The sequence below is a fragment of the Staurois parvus genome, unplaced genomic scaffold (genome assembly GCF_062004578.1).
Source record: "Staurois parvus isolate SC_StPar_1 unplaced genomic scaffold, SC_StPar_1.0 ptg000086l, whole genome shotgun sequence".
Lineage (NCBI taxonomy): Eukaryota > Metazoa > Chordata > Amphibia > Anura > Ranidae > Staurois > Staurois parvus.
This window is the reverse complement of record NW_028317882.1, coordinates 10,568,619-10,588,729: the sequence shown is the minus strand read 5'-3', so window position 1 is coordinate 10,588,729 and position 20,111 is coordinate 10,568,619. Positions and strand designations below refer to the sequence as shown.

At 39.9% G+C, this 20,111-nt stretch overlaps 1 protein-coding gene across 12 annotated transcripts in view; it reads left to right on the top strand.

Annotated features, from left to right (window-relative positions):
* LOC149468519 (mpv17-like protein 2) overlaps positions 1–19,817 on the top strand; it is a 30,812-nt gene extending 10,995 nt beyond the window's left edge. For 10 of the 12 annotated variants that reach the window (XM_089670039.1, XM_089670038.1, XM_089670031.1 and 7 more), the window contains 3 exons: positions 14,806–14,882; positions 16,158–16,286; positions 16,374–19,298. In XM_089670039.1, the coding sequence (XP_089526165.1) occupies positions 14,806–14,882; positions 16,158–16,286; positions 16,374–16,397 (230 nt within the window). In that variant the 3' untranslated portion in view covers positions 16,398–19,298. Of the gene's footprint in view, positions 1–14,805; positions 14,883–16,157; positions 16,287–16,373; positions 19,299–19,445 lie in introns of those variants that run through there. The other 2 variants (XR_016311700.1, XR_016311699.1) reach the window with 2 other exon arrangements.
* The last annotated feature ends 294 nt before the right edge of the window (positions 19,818–20,111 follow it).

Genomic DNA, 20,111 nt, shown 5'->3' with positions numbered 1-20,111 from the left:
GAAAATGGAGTTCATCTAGAGATCATCTGAAATATTTCTTCCCAGAATTGTTGTGCTACAGGACAAATCCACCACATGTGAAGCTACAGGACAAATCCACCACATGTGAAGCAATTGACCACAACCTCTAAAACAAATAAGTGAGCATTCAGTTAAATAGCGGGCAATTTGGGTCGGTACTAAATACTGTGTCAGGACTTTATAGTTGGTCTCAACCACTAGTGTAATGCAAGAACAGGATTTGGTTGTTTCCCATTTTTGGGACCAATCTTATGCATCCAAGTCCAATGCCATTTGGGAGTTCTTTCTCACATTGTAGAATTGAAAAGGGCTTGACCCCTTTATTTAGAAGTGTCGCACTGTGATTTAGTGTCACACTTTGGTAAGTACTCTAGTTATCTATTCAATATAGGCCATAAGGGTATAAAGTCCTAGGCGGAGCCCTTGGTTATAGTTGATAGCCATGAGGGGCTTGTAAAAGGATTGAAGGTTTGCTGAGTATTTAACTGTGTATCAGACTTGCATTGTAAGCTTAGGGTTAGACAAGGACTGTCTTATCAAGGTAGTTGAGCCAAAAGAAGTTGTTGACTCCTAAAGGGTCACATTTTATAGTCTCGAGGACCACCCTCATGACATAGAACTTGGGGAGACCCCTGTGAGCATTTACTACACTTAAGGGTGACCATAATCATGCAGGAGGTTAACTTGCTGCTCATGTGGAACAAGGCTCCCCTTCAGTGGATACCCAGAAGTGTGCATACACCACAAGCACCAGACTGGTGATGGAAAGAGCTAAAATTGCTTTATTTTTTCCTAAAATGATCATACAAAATAACCAAAATGTGCTCCCCCTTCGTTAAGACTACAAGATAATTACAATTATTTTGTTTGTATTTTATCTTGTGGCCTGGTGAACAGGGAGCTTGTTTGCCCCTGAAGTGTGCTGGATATTTTTATATGATCTCTTTTTATGCTGAATCAATGTATTTTTGCACTCTTTCACTATTAGTCTGGAGCTTGTTGTGTATGTACATACTTTAAGCAGTAAAAACCTGACCGGTGTTCCAATCCTAAACTAGAAAAAAAAGTTTTGACTAAACATATACTTTAATGCACATCTCCAGGCTGAAAGAAGAGGCTTCCTGAACTGCAAGGAAATGCTCATATCTAGGGAAACAGGCAGGATTATTTACCCTATTCTCCTGTTCGGCACTACTTCAGTGCCAATCACATACAGTACAGGGCTATAAACCTTTCATTGTACATATGAGAGGCAGGAGTGCAACAGCAGCCGGGAGCACTGCTGGAGTGAGAAATAAGTTATATATTACACTTTATTCCTTTATCCCTAGACAAAAATGAGCATTTAACCCTTGCAACCCACAGCAAGGGTAGCTTTTTTGTGTTTGCAGTTGGACTTTAATTCTGAACTTCAGGCTAAATACAAAGTTTAACCACTTGCCCTTCAGAAGATTTACCCCCCCCCCCCTTCCTGACAAGATCATTTTTTGCAATACGACGCTGCGTTACTTTAACTGACAATTGCACAGTAATGCACAACTACCAAATGAAATTTATGTCCTTTTTTTTCACAAACAGAGCTTTCTTTTGATGGTATCTGATCACCCCTGCGGTTTTTGCTTTTTGAATAATAAACAAAAAAAGACAGACAATTTTGAAAAAAAAACATTTTTTATTTTCTACTAAAATATATCCAATAAAAAATTTCAAAATCAAGTTTCTTAATACATTTAGGCCAAAATGTATTCTGCTACATCATTTTGGTAAAGAAAAAATCCCAATAAGTGTATATTGATTAGTTTGCACAAAAGTTAGAGCATCTACAAACTGTGTTACATATACTGGAATTTAAAAAAATATATATACTTTGCCAGAACCAGTGACACTAATACGCACTGGTCACTATACTAATGACACTGGTTGGGAAGGGGTTAACATCTAGGGTGATCAAAGGGTTAAGTGTGTGCCTAGCTACGTGCTTGGTGTGCACTAGATGGCGCTGGTACAAAGGGAAGTGATGGATCGTGTTCCCAGCTCTGCAGGGACACACGATCCATCATTTTCCCTTGTCAGAACACAGCCTTGTAAACATAGGCACAGCTGTATTCTTCCTCCCTGCCTGGCGATCTGCGGGTGCCAGCAAAGATCCGTGTGTCGGAACTTGCAGATCGGCTCCTGCTGTGACAGTCCACAGCAGAAGCAATCCACCTGCGACGCACACTTGCTCCCGTGAGGCAGAAGTGCAAAATCACATATATATTAGTATTATTATAATACAGGATTTATATAGCGCCAACAGTTTGCACAGCGCTTTACAATATAAGAGAGACATTTCAGTACAAAAGGAATAGGAGGGCCCTGCTCGTGGAGCTTACAATCTAAAGGAAGGGGGAGGTGATATAAAAGGTGATAGCCGCGGAGGATGATCTGGCGCAGGTGATTAAAGTACTGTTCTTAGGTGGAGGTGGGGTAGGCTTCCCTGAAGAAGCGAGTTTTCAAAGATCGCCTAAAGACAGACAGGGTGGGGGCTGACCGGACATGCTGTGGTAGGGAGTTCCAGAGGACGGGAGAGGCTCTGGAGAAGTCCTGGAGGCGAGCGTGGGAGGAGATGATGAGGGAGCTAGAGAGGAGGATATCATGGGAGGAGTGGAGTGGGCGATTTGGGCAGTATCTGTGGATGAGGTTGGTGATGTAGCTAGGGGCAGTGTTGTGGATGGCTTTGTAAGCTGTGGTTAGTATTTTGAATTTTATATGTTGGGTTAGTGGAAGCCAGTGGAGGGATTGGTAGAGAGGGGCAGCAGTCGCTGATCGGTTGGTAAGGTGTATGAGTCTAGCAGCAGCATTCATAATAGACTGAAGGTGGGATAGTCTGTGTAACGGTAGACCAGTGAGGAGGGAGTTGCAGTAATCGAGGTGGGATATAACCAAGGCGTGGATAAGTTGTTTTGTGGTGTCATTGGTCAGGCAGGGGCGGATTTTGGAAATGTTCTGGAGGTTAAGGTGGCAGGATTTAGCCAGTGAGTGGATGTGGGGCCCAAAGGAGAGGTCAGAGTCTACGATTATGCCTAGCACCCTGGCATGAGGGGAAGGACCAATGGTAGTGCTGTTGATCTTAATGGTAAAGTCATGAGTGGGGGATCGGGGAGGAGGAAATATTACAAGCTCAGTTTTTGAAAGATTGAGTTTAAGGTAGTGATGTGACATCCATGCTGATATGTCGCTTAGTAAATTTATGATACGTGAGGAGATTGAGGGGGTGAGCTGGGGAGTGGAGAGATAGATCTGGGTGTCATCAGCATAGAGGTGGTATTGGAAGCCATGGAAGGTTATCAGTTAGCCCAGGGAGGAGGTATAGAAAGAGAAAAGAAAGGGCCCAAGAACAGAACCTTGGGTTACCCCAACAGAAAGAGGAAGCAGAGTGGAGGAGGAGGAGTTGTATGTGACACTGAAAGTGTGCTGAGAAAGGTAAGAGGAGAACCAGGAGAGAGCAGAGTCACGGAGGCTGATGGAGTGGAGTTTACTGAGCAGGAGCGGGTGGTCAACTGTGTCAAAGGCAGCGGAAAGGTCAAGGAGTATGAGTATGGAGTAATGGCTGTTGGTTTTTAGCAGTTAGTAGGTCATTAGTGAGTTTTAGTAGGGCAGTTTCTGTGGAATATTGTGGGCGGAAGCCAGACTGTCGGGGATCAAGAAGGTTGTTGTCGGTGAGGTAGCAGTTCATACGGTTGTGAACAAGCGTGGAGGCAAACAGGAGCAGGGAGATGGGTCTTAAGTTATTCAAACAGGTGGGGTCCAGCGAGGGTTTTTTGACGATGGGGGTAACCAGTGCATTTTGAGTGGGGAGGGAAAGGTGCCCATGGAGAGCCAGAGGTTGAATATGTGGGTTAGAGAGTTTAGGATAGAGCAGGAAGGAGGCTGCAACAGTCCAGGGGACAGGTGGTGAAGTGGGCCTTGGAAAGGAGTTCGATAACTTCCTTGGTGGTAACAGGGTCGAAGGAGGAGAGTGCAGAGTTTGGTGTTGGGCCTGGTATGTTGGATAGAGGAGGAAGCTTGATACTGGAGATCTCATCACGAATTGTCGATCTTCTTCTTGAAGTGACTGGCAATCTCCTGTGCAGTAAGTAGGTTGGTGGGTGGAGGCAGTGGTGGGTGAAGTAAGGAATTAAGGGTAGAGAAGAGTTGACGAGGATTGGATGAGAGGGTCTTGATGCGAGTGTTATACTAGGTTTACTTAGCAGCGTGGAGGCTGGAGTTGTATTTGAGAAGAGCGTATTTGTAGAGGGTAAAGTTTGTACGTGATTTTGCAAAGGAAAGCAACCCTGTAGCAGTAGAATTGCTATAGGGCAGAGGGAAAGTGGTTAAAGTTATACAAAAAAATAATTTCACCTCTCAAAGGACTTGTATTCCTGGTTATCCAGTCCTATTTCCACAGCTTTGCTAGAGCTGTACTAGCTGGGATGTTTACCTGACATTTCTCTTTTGAAAAAGAAAAATAATAAAAACAGGTCCCTGCCCCCAACCTTTGACTGAACAGTAAAAGAGTAGTCCACCCATCTGTCTTTCTACTCTCTTCTCCTGTCTGAATATATGCATGAAGCACAACTGATTGACTCCAAGTTCTACCACTCTCTCTCCCAATTTGAATGTTGTGCAGGGGATTGAACAAGGGTGCTGTAGATTTTAGCCCTTAGGAGCAAATGAAAAAGGGAAATAAGGCTATATTAACACATGTAACAGTTGACACTTGGTTTTAAAACTAACTCTATAGACAGTACTTTTATTTAGTGTTAGCTGATCTGGGAAAGGGTTAAAATCTCTAATTGACAACTGTAATACAACAAAAAGTCTTAAAAACTCTCCCCACATCCTGCCTATTTTATGCATGTGGAGAGGCAGGGGAAAGGTTTAGAATACCTTTTGCTATCTTCGGTGAAAGAGATTTCCTGCTTCCTGTCTAAGTGACTGGTGGCATAACAGGAAGAGAAGGAAAATCACCTCTATGGAAACATTGCATTTAAAATCTAACACAAAAATATCCTCATCATGAACACAGCAATAAAAAAAAACTTAATAAAGGTCCTTATCTTTCTCTCACTATATCCAAAGCTAAAATAAATGTTTACAAATCCTAATAAGACTGGTAGAGACATTTGTCCCCTGAATCTTTTTTTAATAGAATTAATTTGACAGCTATCGAACAGCTGTCAGATGTAACAAAAATAGGCAGTAGGCTGTCAAATCGACTCAAGAGCTAATCAGCCCAGCACAGCGGGCACAGGGGCTGGTATCTCCATAGCAAGGGGATAGAGAGTGTGCAGCCCCTTTCATATTGATACCAGCCTGCATACCCATAGGTATCCCAAAAACAGTGTACCCCTTTTCGACAGCCACTGGGGTCTGCAGTGCAGAGGCAAAGTTGCCAGCAAGTAGGTGTTCGCCCTAACTCTGGTCCCTCCTCCACACATACACTATATTGCCAAAAGTATTGGGACGCTCTTCCAAATCATTGGATTCAGGTGTTCCAATCACCCCCATGGCCACAGGTGTATAAAATCAAGCACCTAGGCATGCAGATTGCTTCTACAAACATTTGTAAAAGAATGGGTCGCTCTCAGGAGCTCAGTGAATTCAAGCATGATACTGTGATAGGGTGCCATCTGTGCAATAAGTCCATGACTCAGATTTTCTTGCTACTTAACCACTTGCCTACCGGACACTTATACCCCCTTCTTTACCAGGCCAATTTTCAGCTTTCAGCACTGTCGCACTTTGACAATTGCGCGGTTATGCAAGATTGTAAAATATGGGTGAATACTTGTGAGCTACTATGACTGAGGTGTAACTATAAATATTTATAGTAGTAAACTGCCTAGGTGTAATACTGGGTGCGCTGACACATTCACAAACTCACTTGGTATTGTGTCTAATGATCAGTAAATATATATTTATAGTGCCGCGCTCCTATTACAGGTTTTTTATCACATATAGTGTGTCACTCATCTAAATAAATAAATAAATAAAATAATGATAATTAATAATAAGTGGTTGATGTGACATATAAATCAATATTGGAATTATACCAATAAAAGTGCTAACTTATGTGCTCGGTCAATAATAATATTACAATAAATAGTGCAAGTATAATTCATATAGTGCATAAATAAATAAAAAAGTCTTTTTTATATATAAATTGGTGCAATATGCAATGTGCAGGTGAACTCCTTAATCCCACTTTCCAGGTGCCGTGTGATCTCAATATGCGCTCACCTTTATATTTGCCCAAATGAATTTAGGCAAATAAACTTTTTGTCCTTCCAGGACTGGTGGGATGATGCTCCTATATACGGTATTCCAAATGAGAGTGAAGGTCTGCTCAGATCCTCTTTTTATCTCCTCTCACTCCATATACATAGCCACTCATGGATGAATCTTTGGATCATATGTGAATCTCTCCTATTTCCCCTCCTGGGGACACCTCCTCCTCTTATCCACCTTTCCTCAGAGTTGGTGATGCAAATCAAATGAAGAAAAGAAAAACCATGGTGTCTTATCCTTTTGTATGAAAGTAGTTTATTGCTGCCAGAAGCGGTGATATAGCAGATTATGGCACTTATCTGTTACAGATATATAGGAGCTGATAATGCTCTCTGCCTCTCTGTCTGCCTCTGCTGGAATCGCCGATCCTCTCCAATGCAACGTCGTGACGTCAGAGCCCCTCCCCTACGCGTTGCGTCACAGGGTCACGTGACTTCATCAGGGGGAATATGATTGGACATCACAACTCGCCTGTATTAGTATATATACACATCAGCCGCCATTTTATTGAAGCCCGCATGTGCGCGGCCATTTTCTAAGTGATTTTCCTTATGTATAATTTAGCCCAGTATTTACCCAGCTGTATGTAAATTTTCTGTCTGTCAGACGTTGCTGGTCAGATCGGCTGCATTCCATCTCCTATACATCAGATCACATATCCATATAAAGTGCAATATATCTGTGCCTCATAGACTACTCTGTATTTATCTAACATATCAGAATAATTTAACAATCTTTAATATGCTATTTGGTCATTAAAAATATGCTTAACAAATAAATTTTAAAAATTATGTTTAAAAAACAATTCATATAAAACAATATATAAAATCATGTGAATATACAAAATAATTACATTAATTCTAAACTCCACCAGATTTATGCCCAATTTGTCTAATTCCTTAAAGTCTTGATCTTTCTGTATATTGTCCCCTTGTTACAATAATTAATTTTTTATTAAAATAATAAAATATTTAAAATTGAATATTTATTTAAAACATTTTTACCAACATGTATGCGTGCATGTAAAAACCAAAAACTTTTTTTGAAAAATATATATTAGCAGTCAATTAAAAATTTATTTCTTTTTTGGGGCATTTATTTATTACTAATAAAGCATGTAAGATCAAACTCCTTATTTAGCCCATGAGGAGCAAGGCAACCCATCTCATAAATCCACTTTGACTCCTTTTTGCTGATTTCCCTCACTCTATTGTCACCCCTCCAATGGTGTACATGTTTTTCGATGCCCCAGAACTCTAATTTGCTGGCATCTTTATTGTGATATCTCCTGAAGTGCTGTGATAGATGATGGTACTTGTATCCCCTATTAATATTATAGACATGTTCCTTTATGCGTTCTCTAAGCATCCTTTTGGTGCGACCAATGTATAACAAATTACACGGGCATTTCAAAGCATAGACAACCCCTTTAGTGTCACAGGTTATAAATTGTCGAATTTTATATTCTTTTCCACCATTGGGGTTATTAAATGTGAATCTTCTTCTAGGGTTATGTGTCAGTCTGCTGCAACTGTAGCATCTGCCACAAGCGTAAAATCCTTTTCCCTGAAAAAAACTTAAACTCTGATTCTTAATCGGGGGTTCTAGTGAAAAATATATTAGAACCCCCGATTAAGAATCAGAAATGCCCGTGTAATTTGTTATACATAGGGGATACAAGTACCATCATCTATCACAGCACTTCAGGAGATATCACATCTAAGACGCCAGCAAATTAGAGTTCTGGGGCATCGAAAGACATGTACACCATTGGAGGGGTGACAATAGAGTGAGGGAAATCAGCAAAAAGGAGTCAAAGTGGATTTATGAGATGGGTTGCCTTGCTCCTCATGGGCTAAATAAGGAGTTTGATCTTACATGCTTTATTAGTAATAAATAAATGCCCCAAAAAAGAAATACATTTTTAATTGACTGCTAATATATATTTTTCAAAAAAAGTTTTTGGTTTTTACATGCACGCATACATGTTGGTAAAAATGTTTTAAATAAATATTCAATTTTAAATATTTTATTATTTTAATAAAAAATTAATTATTATAACAAGGGGACAATATACAGAAAGATCAAGACTTTAAGGAATTAGACAAATTGGGCGTAAATCTGGTGGAGTTTAGAATTAATGTAATTATTTTGTATATTCACATGATTTTATATATTGTTTTATATGAATTGTTTTTTAAACATAATTTTTAAAATTTATTTGTTAAGCATATTTTTAATGACCAAATAGCATATTAAAGATTGTTAAATTATTCTGATATGTTAGATAAATACAGAGTAGTCTATGAGGCACAGATATATTGCACTTTATATGGATATGTGATCTGATGTATAGGAGATGGAATGCAGCCGATCTGACCAGCAACGTCTGACAGACAGAAAATTTACATACAGCTGGGTAAATACTGGGCTAAATTATACATAAGGAAAATCACTTAGAAAATGGCCGCGCACATGCGGGCTTCAATAAAATGGCGGCCGATGTGTATATATACTAATACAGGCGAGTTGTGATGTCCAATCATATTCCCCCTGATGAAGTCACGTGACCCTGTGACGCAACGCGTAGGGGAGGGGCTCTGACGTCACGACGTTGCATTGGAGAGGATCGGCGATTCCAGCAGAGGCAGACAGAGAGGCAGAGAGCATTATCAGCTCCTATATATCTGTAACAGATAAGTGCCATAATCTGCTATATCACCGCTTCTGGCAGCAATAAACTACTTTCATACAAAAGGATAAGACACCATGGTTTTTCTTTTCTTCATTTGATTTGCATCACCAACTCTGAGGAAAGGTGGATAAGAGGAGGAGGTGTCCCCAGGAGGGGAAATAGGAGAGATTCACATATGATCCAAAGATTCATCCATGAGTGGCTATGTATATGGAGTGAGAGGAGATAAAAAGAGGATCTGAGCAGACCTTCACTCTCATTTGGAATACCGTATATAGGAGCATCATCCCACCAGTCCTGGAAGGACAAAAAGTTTATTTGCCTAAATTCATTTGGGCAAATATAAAGGTGAGCGCATATTGAGATCACACGGCACCTGGAAAGTGGGATTAAGGAGTTCACCTGCACATTGCATATTGCACCAATTTATATATAAAAAAGACTTTTTTATTTATTTATGCACTATATGAATTATACTTGCACTATTTATTGTAATATTATTATTGACCGAGCACATAAGTTAGCACTTTTATTGGTATAATTCCAATATTGATTTATATGTCACATCAACCACTTATTATTAATTATCATTATTTTATTTATTTATTTATTTATTTAGATGAGTGACACACTATATGTGATAAAAAACCTGTAATAGGAGCGCGGCACTATAAATATATATTTACTATGCAAGGTTGTACCCATATGAAATTTCTATCATTTTTTTTCTCACAAATAGAGCTTTCTTTTGGTGGTATTTACTTGTCGCTGGGTGTTTTACTTTTTGCGCTATAAACAAAAAAAGTGAAAAAAAAAAAAAGTTTCTTTGTTTCTATTATAAATTTTTGCAAACAGGTAATTTTTCTCCTTCACTGATGTGCGTTGATGAGGCAGCACTGATGGGCACTGATAGACAGCACTGATAGGCGGCACTGATAGGCAGCACTAATGAGGTGGCACGGATAGGCGGCACTGATAGGCGGCACTGATGATGGGTACTGATAGACAGCACTGATAGGTGGCACTGACCAGAATCACTGCTGGGCACTGACTGGCGGCATTGTTAGGTCTTGACTGGCGGCATTGTTAGGCATTGACTGGCGCAACTGCTGGGCACTGACTGGCACAACTGCTGGGCACTGACTGGCAGCATTGGTGGGCTGCACTGATGGGCACAGGTGGGTGGCACTGGTGGGCACAGGTGGGTGGCACTGGTGGGCACAGGTGGGTGGCACTTCTGGATGACACTGCTGGGCACAGGTGTGTGGCACTGCTGGGCACAGGTGGTTGCACTGCTGGGCACAGGTGGGTGCACTGCTGGGCACAAGTGGGCGGAACTGGTGGGTGGCACTGCTGGGCACTGATCATCAGTGCCCTGATGATCGGTGCCGATCCCTGCTCTAACAACTGCCGGTTCTCAGCAGTACTTTCCTCACGATCTGACAGCGTGAGGAAAGTGCAGCTGAGAACCGGCAATTGCATTTCCCTGTGATCAGCGTGTCATTGGACACGGCTGATCACGTGGTAAAAGACCGCTGTGATTGGCCTTTTACCACATCACGTGATCAGCTGTGTCCGTAGGACACAACGATCATGGAGATCGCCAGGTGCGCGCCCCGGGGGCGCGCAGGAGAGTGTGTTCTGGGAGGACGTCATATGACGCCTTCCCAGAACTGGCCGGCCGCAGTGTAGCCGTCATTTGGCTATCTGCGGTCGGCAACTGGTTAATATTCCACGGTCAATTGTTAGTGGTATTATAACAAAGTGGAAGCAACTGGGAACAACAGTAAATCAGCCACGAAGTGGTAGGCCACGTAAAATGACAGAGCAGGGTCAGTGTATGCGGAAGCACACAGTACGCATAATTTGCCACCTGTCTGCAGAGTCAATAGCTAAAGACCTCCAAACTTCATGTGGCCTTCAGATTAGCACAACAACAATGCGTAGAGAGTTTCATGGAATAGGTTTCCATGGCCGAGCAGCTGCATCTAAGCCTTACATCACCAAGAGCAGTGCAAAGTGTCGGATGCAGTGGTGTAAAGTATGCCACCACTGGAGAAGTGGAGATGTGTTCTCTGGAATGATGAATCACATTTCTCTGTTTCGAAATCTGATAGATGTGTCTGGGTTAGGCGGTTGCCAGGAGAACGGTACTTGCCTGACTGCATTGAGCCAAGTGTAAAGTATGGTGGAGGAGGGATTATGGTGCGGAGTTGTTTTTCAGGGGTTGGGCTTTCCAACCCCTGAAAAAGGGGGAATTCTTATGGCGTCACCGTACCAGGACATTTTGTACAATTTCATGCTCCCAACTTTGTGGGAACAGTTTAGGGATGATTCCTTCTGATTCCAACATGACTGCGCTCCAGTGCACAAAGCAAGGTCCATAAAGACATGGATGAGTGAGTTTGGGGTGGAGGAACTTGACTGGCCTGCACAGAGCCCTGACCTCAACCTGATAGAACACCTTTGGAATGAATTAGAGCAGAGACTGCAAGCTAGGCCTTCATATCCGACATCAGTGCCTGACCTGCACTTCTGGTATGGTCAAACAGTCCCATAGACACACTCCTAAACCTTGTGGACAGCCTTCACAGAAGAGTTGAAGCTTTTATAGCTGCAAAGGGTGGGCCAACACAATATTGAACACTACGGACTAAGACTGGGATGCCATTAACGTTCATGTGCATGTAAAGGCTGGCGTCCCAAAACTTTTGGCAATATAGTGTAGATTATAATACTTCAATATGCTCACCCTATAGCCAAAGCAAACAAGTGCTAAACTAAATAAACTATGCATAAAGGTATAAATCAATTGAATCAAGTACATATAATAATATAAACGTGTCAAAAAAAAAAAAATTAATAATATAAACGCAGTGTTCCAAAATAAATATAAACGCAGTGTCCAAAATACCAAGGTATAAATTGAATCAAGTACAAAAATTAATAATATAAACGCAGTGTCCAAAAATAAATATTATAAACACAGTGTTCAAAATACCAAGTGTCCAAAAATATTAAAGTCACACACTAAAGATGCAAATCCAAGTCCTTTCTGCACACACTTTCCCAAAAAGACTCCAAACTCCAAAGTGATACTCAAAAAAAAAGAAACTAAAATAGTGTATTATCCCTAAAACAATAATGTACAATCATATACAACACAAGTGTCACTCCACATCAAACGTGACCATATATGTGAATCAAGTGCTCGACGTGAAAAAATGTGCTAGTGAAACACTCTGGTGATCCAACAAATCAAAAAATCAAAGTGCTAGTAGTAGTGCACACTTCTATAGTGTAATGACTGAATACCCTTACCAGATGGCAAAAGAAACAGCACTTTAATACCACTAAGGGTATACACCATCCAAGGAAAGCTAATCCAGCCTGGATATGTTCATTGAGATGTCCTCATAGCCTCATGGATAATGCTCCTAGCTGTCATCAGGACCTTGAGCAGGATTACTCCATAGTATTCATAGTACCCATCATATATAAAAAGGATATTTAGTGTAATTCTGTATGGTAGAAATAAATAACACTTTATTATGCTCTTACTTTTAAAAACAGATAAATAGCACCATAGCTCTCATAACCCAAACTTCTTGCAGAGCTCAGCAGCTATAAGAAGCATCTGGATGTGATTTCTTATCTCCAAACCTAAATGCAGAGTCTCAGCAGTAGACTTACTGCTTAGCATCTGGATAAGATCTCCTAATCCAAAAAACCCCATGCAGAGTCTTAACAGCTAGCAGAAGTGTCTGAATAAGATAACACTACTTGCCAAACCTCTTGCAGAGTCTCAGCAGCTAGCAGAAGTGTCTGGGTCAAATTTTCCAATTTCCAAAATGGCCAATTTGCCACTTGCGGTTCCTTCATTGTGTCTGACGTCACTTCCTTGACTTGTTTCGTCTCAGGGACTTACTCATAAGGGTCCTTGAAAATAATTTGTATTGATGTCAAATCAAGTGCCACGGGAACAGACTACAAGCCCCATTGTGCAGGTGGAAAGTTTTCTTGGAAGTGGGTGGGATTATGGGTTATCACAGTATATCTTCAGGTTTCTGCCCACATCATCCGTCAGTAACTGTCATACAGGGTAGGACAGACCAGGAGTCTGAGAAGCCCAGGTTCTCCCACTGTTTATTTAAGTCACCATTCATATCCTAAAATTACACAGGGGCTGTTACCTGACTGGTGGAACAGGGAAATAGTGGGCAAAGCAGCTACCAGCCTTGCAAACAGGAAACCGGAGTCAGCGAGCACTGTAAATTCAAGGATCATACAGAAATTTCTCTGTGACAGCTAAAAGTAATGAAACAGAAGCACCACATATCTATAAAAGGTTTGCATCATCTATCAATAAAATGGTTTTAAATTTGTGCTAGGAGTTCAGGTTTAAGTGATGGGTGGTAATATGCCTATAGGGGCCTACAGGAGGGAGAGAGCTCTGAGCTGGCAAAATCACTGTGTTGTTGGTAGTGTAAAGAGCAGAAAGGAGTTAGTGGTACAGATTCTGCAGAATCACAGAAATCTGAAAAAGCTTTTCTTCCCTATTTATGCTGTGCATTTTTATGACACAGCAGTACAGGGACTTTGCCAACCATTTGGCAGGTGGCAGCAACTCCTTTTCCTCACTTAGCATGTGCACAAATGTCTAATAAATTAGACAATTTTCAGTGCCAGAATGGTTGGTTTGAGCAGTTGCAAGATATGATTTATGCTTTAAATATTTAGAGTGAATGGATCAGAACACAAGATCGGTTCAGTGAATCCCTGTTCAAATCACAAAATTACCTTGTCTTGCGCAGGAAAATTCACCTTTGGTCAGTGTCATTGTTAGGAAGATTCAGGCTGTCCATTTGTCCTAGTGACCATTGTCCCAGAGACAGAAAGTGATAGAAAATTTATTTTACTGTTGTCAGCAGAACATGATGTGAGGGTAAAACATTCCATTTCCCTCACATTGCAAATATTTCATCCCTTTTTCTGTTGCATCTCCAGGACAGAAATTTCCCCAACGAGACTCAGACATCACTAAATATGAAATGGCAGGCATGTTAAACCTTCCCTATTCTATGCAAAACTGAAAATAAGTTTTGGCTATACATACACTTTTAAATGCATCATCCCCACATTAACGGCTAACAGTTATATGAGTGGCTGTCTGTGAAGCTGGATTTAACATCCTGCTCTTTTAAGGATAGCATACCTGTGCCAATTTTATTTTTTATATTTTCAAGCTCCTTTAAATTTACAGCCGAGGGCGTGGTAAAATCATGCAGTTGTCATGGTTTTACTTCTCCCTGACTGCCCACCTTAACCTTATATGTTGGTTGGACAGACTTGTACATATGTCACAGCAAAAATTATACCTCATGCTGCATGTGCTTGGCAGTACTGCTGCCAAAATATGACTCATTGAAGGTAATGGGGCTGTCCTGCAACTGTGTTATGGACATGGTTGTGGCACGGTGCTGCAGGCTTTCAAAGGTTAAAACAGGCATCCAGGAGGCAACAAATCACTTCCCAGCCACAAATCAACTTCCTTTCTGAAAAGCGATCCACTGTGGATCTCTTTTCAGAGAGGCAGCAATCACAGCTGCAAGTGTAAACAAGCCCTTACAACGGTATTACAATGTTTTTTGTTTAAGAACTGCATAAAGCAGTGTAAAGCTATTTTTCCATTTTAGCTTGCATTTGTGGCTAATAAGCAAAAATTGTATACCAAGAAATTTTGTTTTTAAGATAATTTTCTGTGTTTTTAATTACAGGTATGGGCTCCTTGGAGGGACAAACTCTGAATGGAAGCTGGAATGAATTTCAAAGCAAATTTTGGGAATTGTATAAGGTGGGTTATGTAAGGATGGATACATTAACCCTAAATCAATCGAACCAGCAAACAATCTGCATACTTAAGACCAGAAGTTGTTGAAACTAACAACTTAATCAGTTCATACACCTTCCTACCTACCTATAATGCAGAAGAACTAAACCTTTCTGGCTGTGATGAAATAGAATGTTGTTGTGTAGTAGTAGCAACCCCCCCCCCCCCATAAAAAAAATACAGCTATTTCCTGAGAGCAATACGAAGGCTGACATTCCTATTTCACATTCTGCTAGCTGCCTGTTATACTGACACTCTTGCATCTATGCTTTTAATTACTTATCTGGAACATATATGCACATGAGGAGTGTTTTTGTTCTGATATCCCTGAATATTTGTTTAGGTCAGGGAAGCTTTTTCAACCAGTAACAGTCAGGCAACTAGCATCTTCAGAAAGTGATAATGGCAGCCTCCATTTTTTTCATCAGAAAAATGTTGCTCTAAACACAGATTGTAATGGGAGATAGGGCTAGTACTTTAAATCACAAGTATCCCTAGATGTTTATAACTGTAATGCAGTAAGGCTGGAGTGCTCTATTTCCCTAAACAGCACCGATTAGAGCAGTGTTTGGGGTGGGTATTTTAAACCTACACTGCCTTAGATGCTTGGGATAGCAATACGAAGTATCCTACAATATATAATATAATTTTTAAATATAATCTTAAAGTGTTTGTAAAAGCTCAAGGTTTTTTACCTTTATGCATTCTAAGCATGAAGGTAAAAAACCTTTTCTGTGTAGCAGCCCCCCCTAATACTCACCAAAGCCCCCTCTCGATCCAGCGATGTGCGCTGGGGTCTCAGCTATTGGACTACCTCTCCTCATTGGCTCCCCCTGCTGTCAATCACACCCAGTGAGTCAGTGAGAAGAGAAGGGGCAGGGCCAAGCTACAGCTCCATATGTGAATGGATACATGGAGCAGCAGCTTGGGAAAGCACCTGCTGGGGTGCCCCCTTAGCAAGCACCTGACAGGAGGGAGGGGCCAGGAGTGCTGGCAGGGGACCTGAGAAGAGGAGGATCCGGGCTGCTCTGTGCAAAACCACTACACAGTGCGGGTAAGTATAACATGATATATATATATATATATATATATATAATAAGCATTTAGTATTACTTTAATGTAAAATGGCAGAATATGTTGCGTGGTCAAGATTTTTTTTTTGCTTTTTGGATGGGGAAGGCTGATGTATTGTGTAATTTAAACATATTTTTAAAAATATTTGTATTCTATTACTTGCAGGCAGAATGGTGTGTGTGGCCACCAGCCCAATTAATCAACTTTTATTTCTTACCTACTAAGTACCGTGTATTGTATGTTAATTTCATATCCCTGGGCTGGGATATCTACTTGTCCTATCTGAAACACAGGGTAAGTCACTTTTTGGCAATATTTATGCAAATTATGAAACCCTGGGTATTTTGGTAACTGCATCTAACTTTGTGTTTATGTATTCAGGTATCAGAGGATGAAAAAGTATGAAGCAGCTGCTAAACCTAAATTGGAAGAGTTACGCCAAGTGCTGTAAATGAAGCTGAAAAGCCCGTTCGTATCTGTTCAATGAAACGTGTAGGTCTAATTAACCTGCATTTGTTAGGTATATGTCAGGAATTAGTGAAATTAATGCTTTTATTGCCTTACAGTGGCATGCTCACATTTCTGTATGCATCTTTCTGCCTTCAATACACCACACATCATGGAAAGAATGGGCAATAATGTTTAATTTGATTCTGAAATGAGTGCTTACTCAAATCATTGAGGTGATTAGAGACTTTAATCACGTGAGTCCCTAATGCCATTTTAAAACGGTTCAGGGATAGTGGTATTCTTCTCAGAGCTGCCCCAGTGTGATTTTAAAATGGTGACTAGTCTCAGTGGTTTCTGCTGGTCCTATCCAGCAGTTCCAGCATTAAACCATTATCTGTGGCAGCTGGGACCCAGTACTAAGCTCAGGGGCTGAAATTACTGGCTAGATCACTGCATCACTGGATCTGTTTCTCACTCTGGTTACTGCACAAACATCAGATGATTACGTGAGTGCACATAAATGTCATTTGACCTGTAAATAAGTTGCTGTTGCACTAATCTGTGCTCTCGTTTACCCGAGTTAATTTTATCTTATACTTTACCTAGAAATTAATGCAGACTTTTTTTATGCTGTGGAAGTCACAATGTAGTGTTGAAAGCTCTCCTAAAGTAAAACACATACGTGCATATCAATATGCAAAGTTAAAATTTTACCATTCTGCAACATTACATAACAGTCACACTAATGTGATATAATTTTAATTAGCAGACTTTGTTGAATATATTTTGGAGCAAATACAGGGGGGAGCACAGATAATGTAAATACTAATTTTATGTTGTATACTCACAATAAAAAAAAACAAGAAAATACAAATATATGTATCAAAATCTACTGTCAAATTAAAGCCCTATCTAAAAAAAAAAAAAAAAGTGTTAGGGTAGACTGTCTCTAATACGTAATATGTGCAGAACCAAGACTTGCCACAAATGAGAAAACCCTCTGGGACCCAAGGGGGAAAAAAAGGCCTGGGGACTCAAGTGGTTAAATTGCATTTTGTAGCCTTTGGCACAACACATGATAAAGAATGAGCAATCACTTTTAATTGGATTGATAAAAATACACTGGGGTGATGGGGGCCCTTAAACTTATCAGAAACCCTTTTTTTATTTCTTTGTGGTGTTTTAAACTGTCAGCAGTGCTGAAACATGAGCCCCACTAATTTAAACACAAAGAAGGAAAAGCTGGGTCAAGATTCCTGATTTGCATCTAGGGTCACTTGTCAGGGAAGTAGGTCTGACTGGGTGAGTTTATGGACAAGATGGCACTTTTCCTGCCACCCTGACCTGGATTTGCAACCTGTTACAAGATCTTAAAGTTCAATTACTGAGTACAGCCGTAGTTGTCACAGCACTGAAGTTTGAGGCCCAATTCCTCTATTGTCATTTTGCATAGCCTAACTGACTTCTTGGATTTCTATCCGTTTCTTTGTGATGTTTCCATTGCAACATATAGCCATTAACTTATAAATACCCTAATATGCAAAAAACGTATTATCATACACATAAATTGTGAAACAATTAAATACCCATATAAATAATAAAAATTGTGAACAAATATCAAAAATTCAAATTATCAAATGAGTCACTAGTGTCCAAAATTAAAGTCCTTCCAATCTCTAATTCCAATGTGAAAATGTGACACCCCTTATGACTAAGTCCTGGAAGTGACGAAACGTGTCAAGGGAAGCGACGTCGGATGCACAGAGAGGAACCGGAAGTGGCAGATCGCCCATCTTGGACACTGGAAAATACATGCCAAACAATCTAGGAAGCTGCTCGGCGACCGGAGAGGTTTGAGGGTATGGGAATAAGGCGAGTTTGATACTGTTTTCATGTACCCATGTAATAAAAGTATATTTTGATAATCACATATGGTATTACACTATATATTTTCTCATATACCATTCACATATCGATTGGAGCATGGGTACTATGAGTAATATGCAGTACCTCCAAATAAGCCATGATGACATCTAGGAGAAGGTGGTTTATGACATCATAAAGAGCAAGATTCAGGCTTGGAAGGATTTCATTTGAAGTGTCACATATGCTATCAGTGATAATTAAGGTGTGTTTATAGTTGTTTTTTGGTAAGGTTGTTTATGCCTTACACCTAGAAGTGTACACGGAAGGGACACTTGGATTGATATTCACAGAGTAACGCACAATCACGGTTGTTACACTGTGTTCACTTTTCACTGATAAGGTCATGTGTTGTTTTTTTGATTTTCTGTGTTGGAAATTGCACAGTGCATAGTGTTGTTGTATTGGATATTTATTTTTTAAAAAAAGGTAATGCACTATATGAGTTTTTTTTTTTTTGAGGTTCTTATTTTCTTTGGGAGCCAATAGGAGGGTTCGCTGTTACGGAACCGGAGATTTTCTCATTGGAATTAGAGATTGGAAGGACTTTAATTTTGGACACTATTGACTCATGTGATTATTTGAATTTTTGATAATTGTTCACAATTTTTATTATTTATATGGGTATTTAATTTTTTCACAATTTATGTGTATGATAATATGTTCTTATTGGGGTATTTATAAGTTATTTACACTTTCAAGGGTGAAAGTTAAACCTTTTATATGCTAGAGGGTTTAAAATATATATACAATTTTTTTATTTACATTGTGGATACCGTAGTTCCATATATAATTTATAGCCATTGACACACTTTAAGGGAATGATAATGGTTTGGGGTAATTTAAGTTTCTGAATTGACATTTTATATGTTTTTAGAGTTTATGTAAAATGTTATTTTACAAATAAACATTTAATGCAGGTTGTTTTGGTGACACAGGGTTTTCACAGTATTCTGGATTTTATGAAAAAAGCACATCAGTACATTTCTATAATTTAAATCCTCCAAGAAAGGGATATAAAGCATTCTATTCAGCTCTGTGTTATTTGGGTTGCAGCAATTGGCTCTGTTTTTTTTTCAGGAAAGCACTTATAGAGGAGCTAAAGTAAAAAGTACCTCTCTGTTCCCAATTGTCTTTATAATTTACAATAGGCTGTGCGTGTGCAGCTCGGTGTACATTCTTGGGACACCTTGGTGTGGAACTCACATGCACGGGAGTTGCATCATTTCCCCTCTGGACAACCAAGATGGCTAAAGTCCCCACACACGGAAGAACCTTTGAAAACAGTATTGATGATGGCTAGGGAACCGTTTGGATTTCTCATTCCTGTAGATGAGTATTTGCAGACTTCAAAGTGCTACTAAACCCAAACAGTAAAATCAGTCTTTACAGTTGTGTTCAAAATAATAGCAGTGTGTTGAAAAAAGTGAATAAAGCTCAAAATCCTTCTAATAGCTTTTATTTCCATACACACAAATGCATTGGGAACACTACACATTCTATTCCAAATCAAAGCATGAAGAAAAATATATAAAATTTGTGTTATGCCTTCAAAAAAATTGAAGAAAAGTGAATATTAGACTGTTCAAAAAAATAGCAGTGTTTGTATTCTTTACAAACTCAAACATTCACTATATAAACTGAAAAATGTTTGAAGATTTTGCTTTCCTTTGAATCAATTAATATTTAGTTGTATAAGCACTGTTTCTGAGAACTGCTGTACATCTGTGTTGCATGGAGTCAACC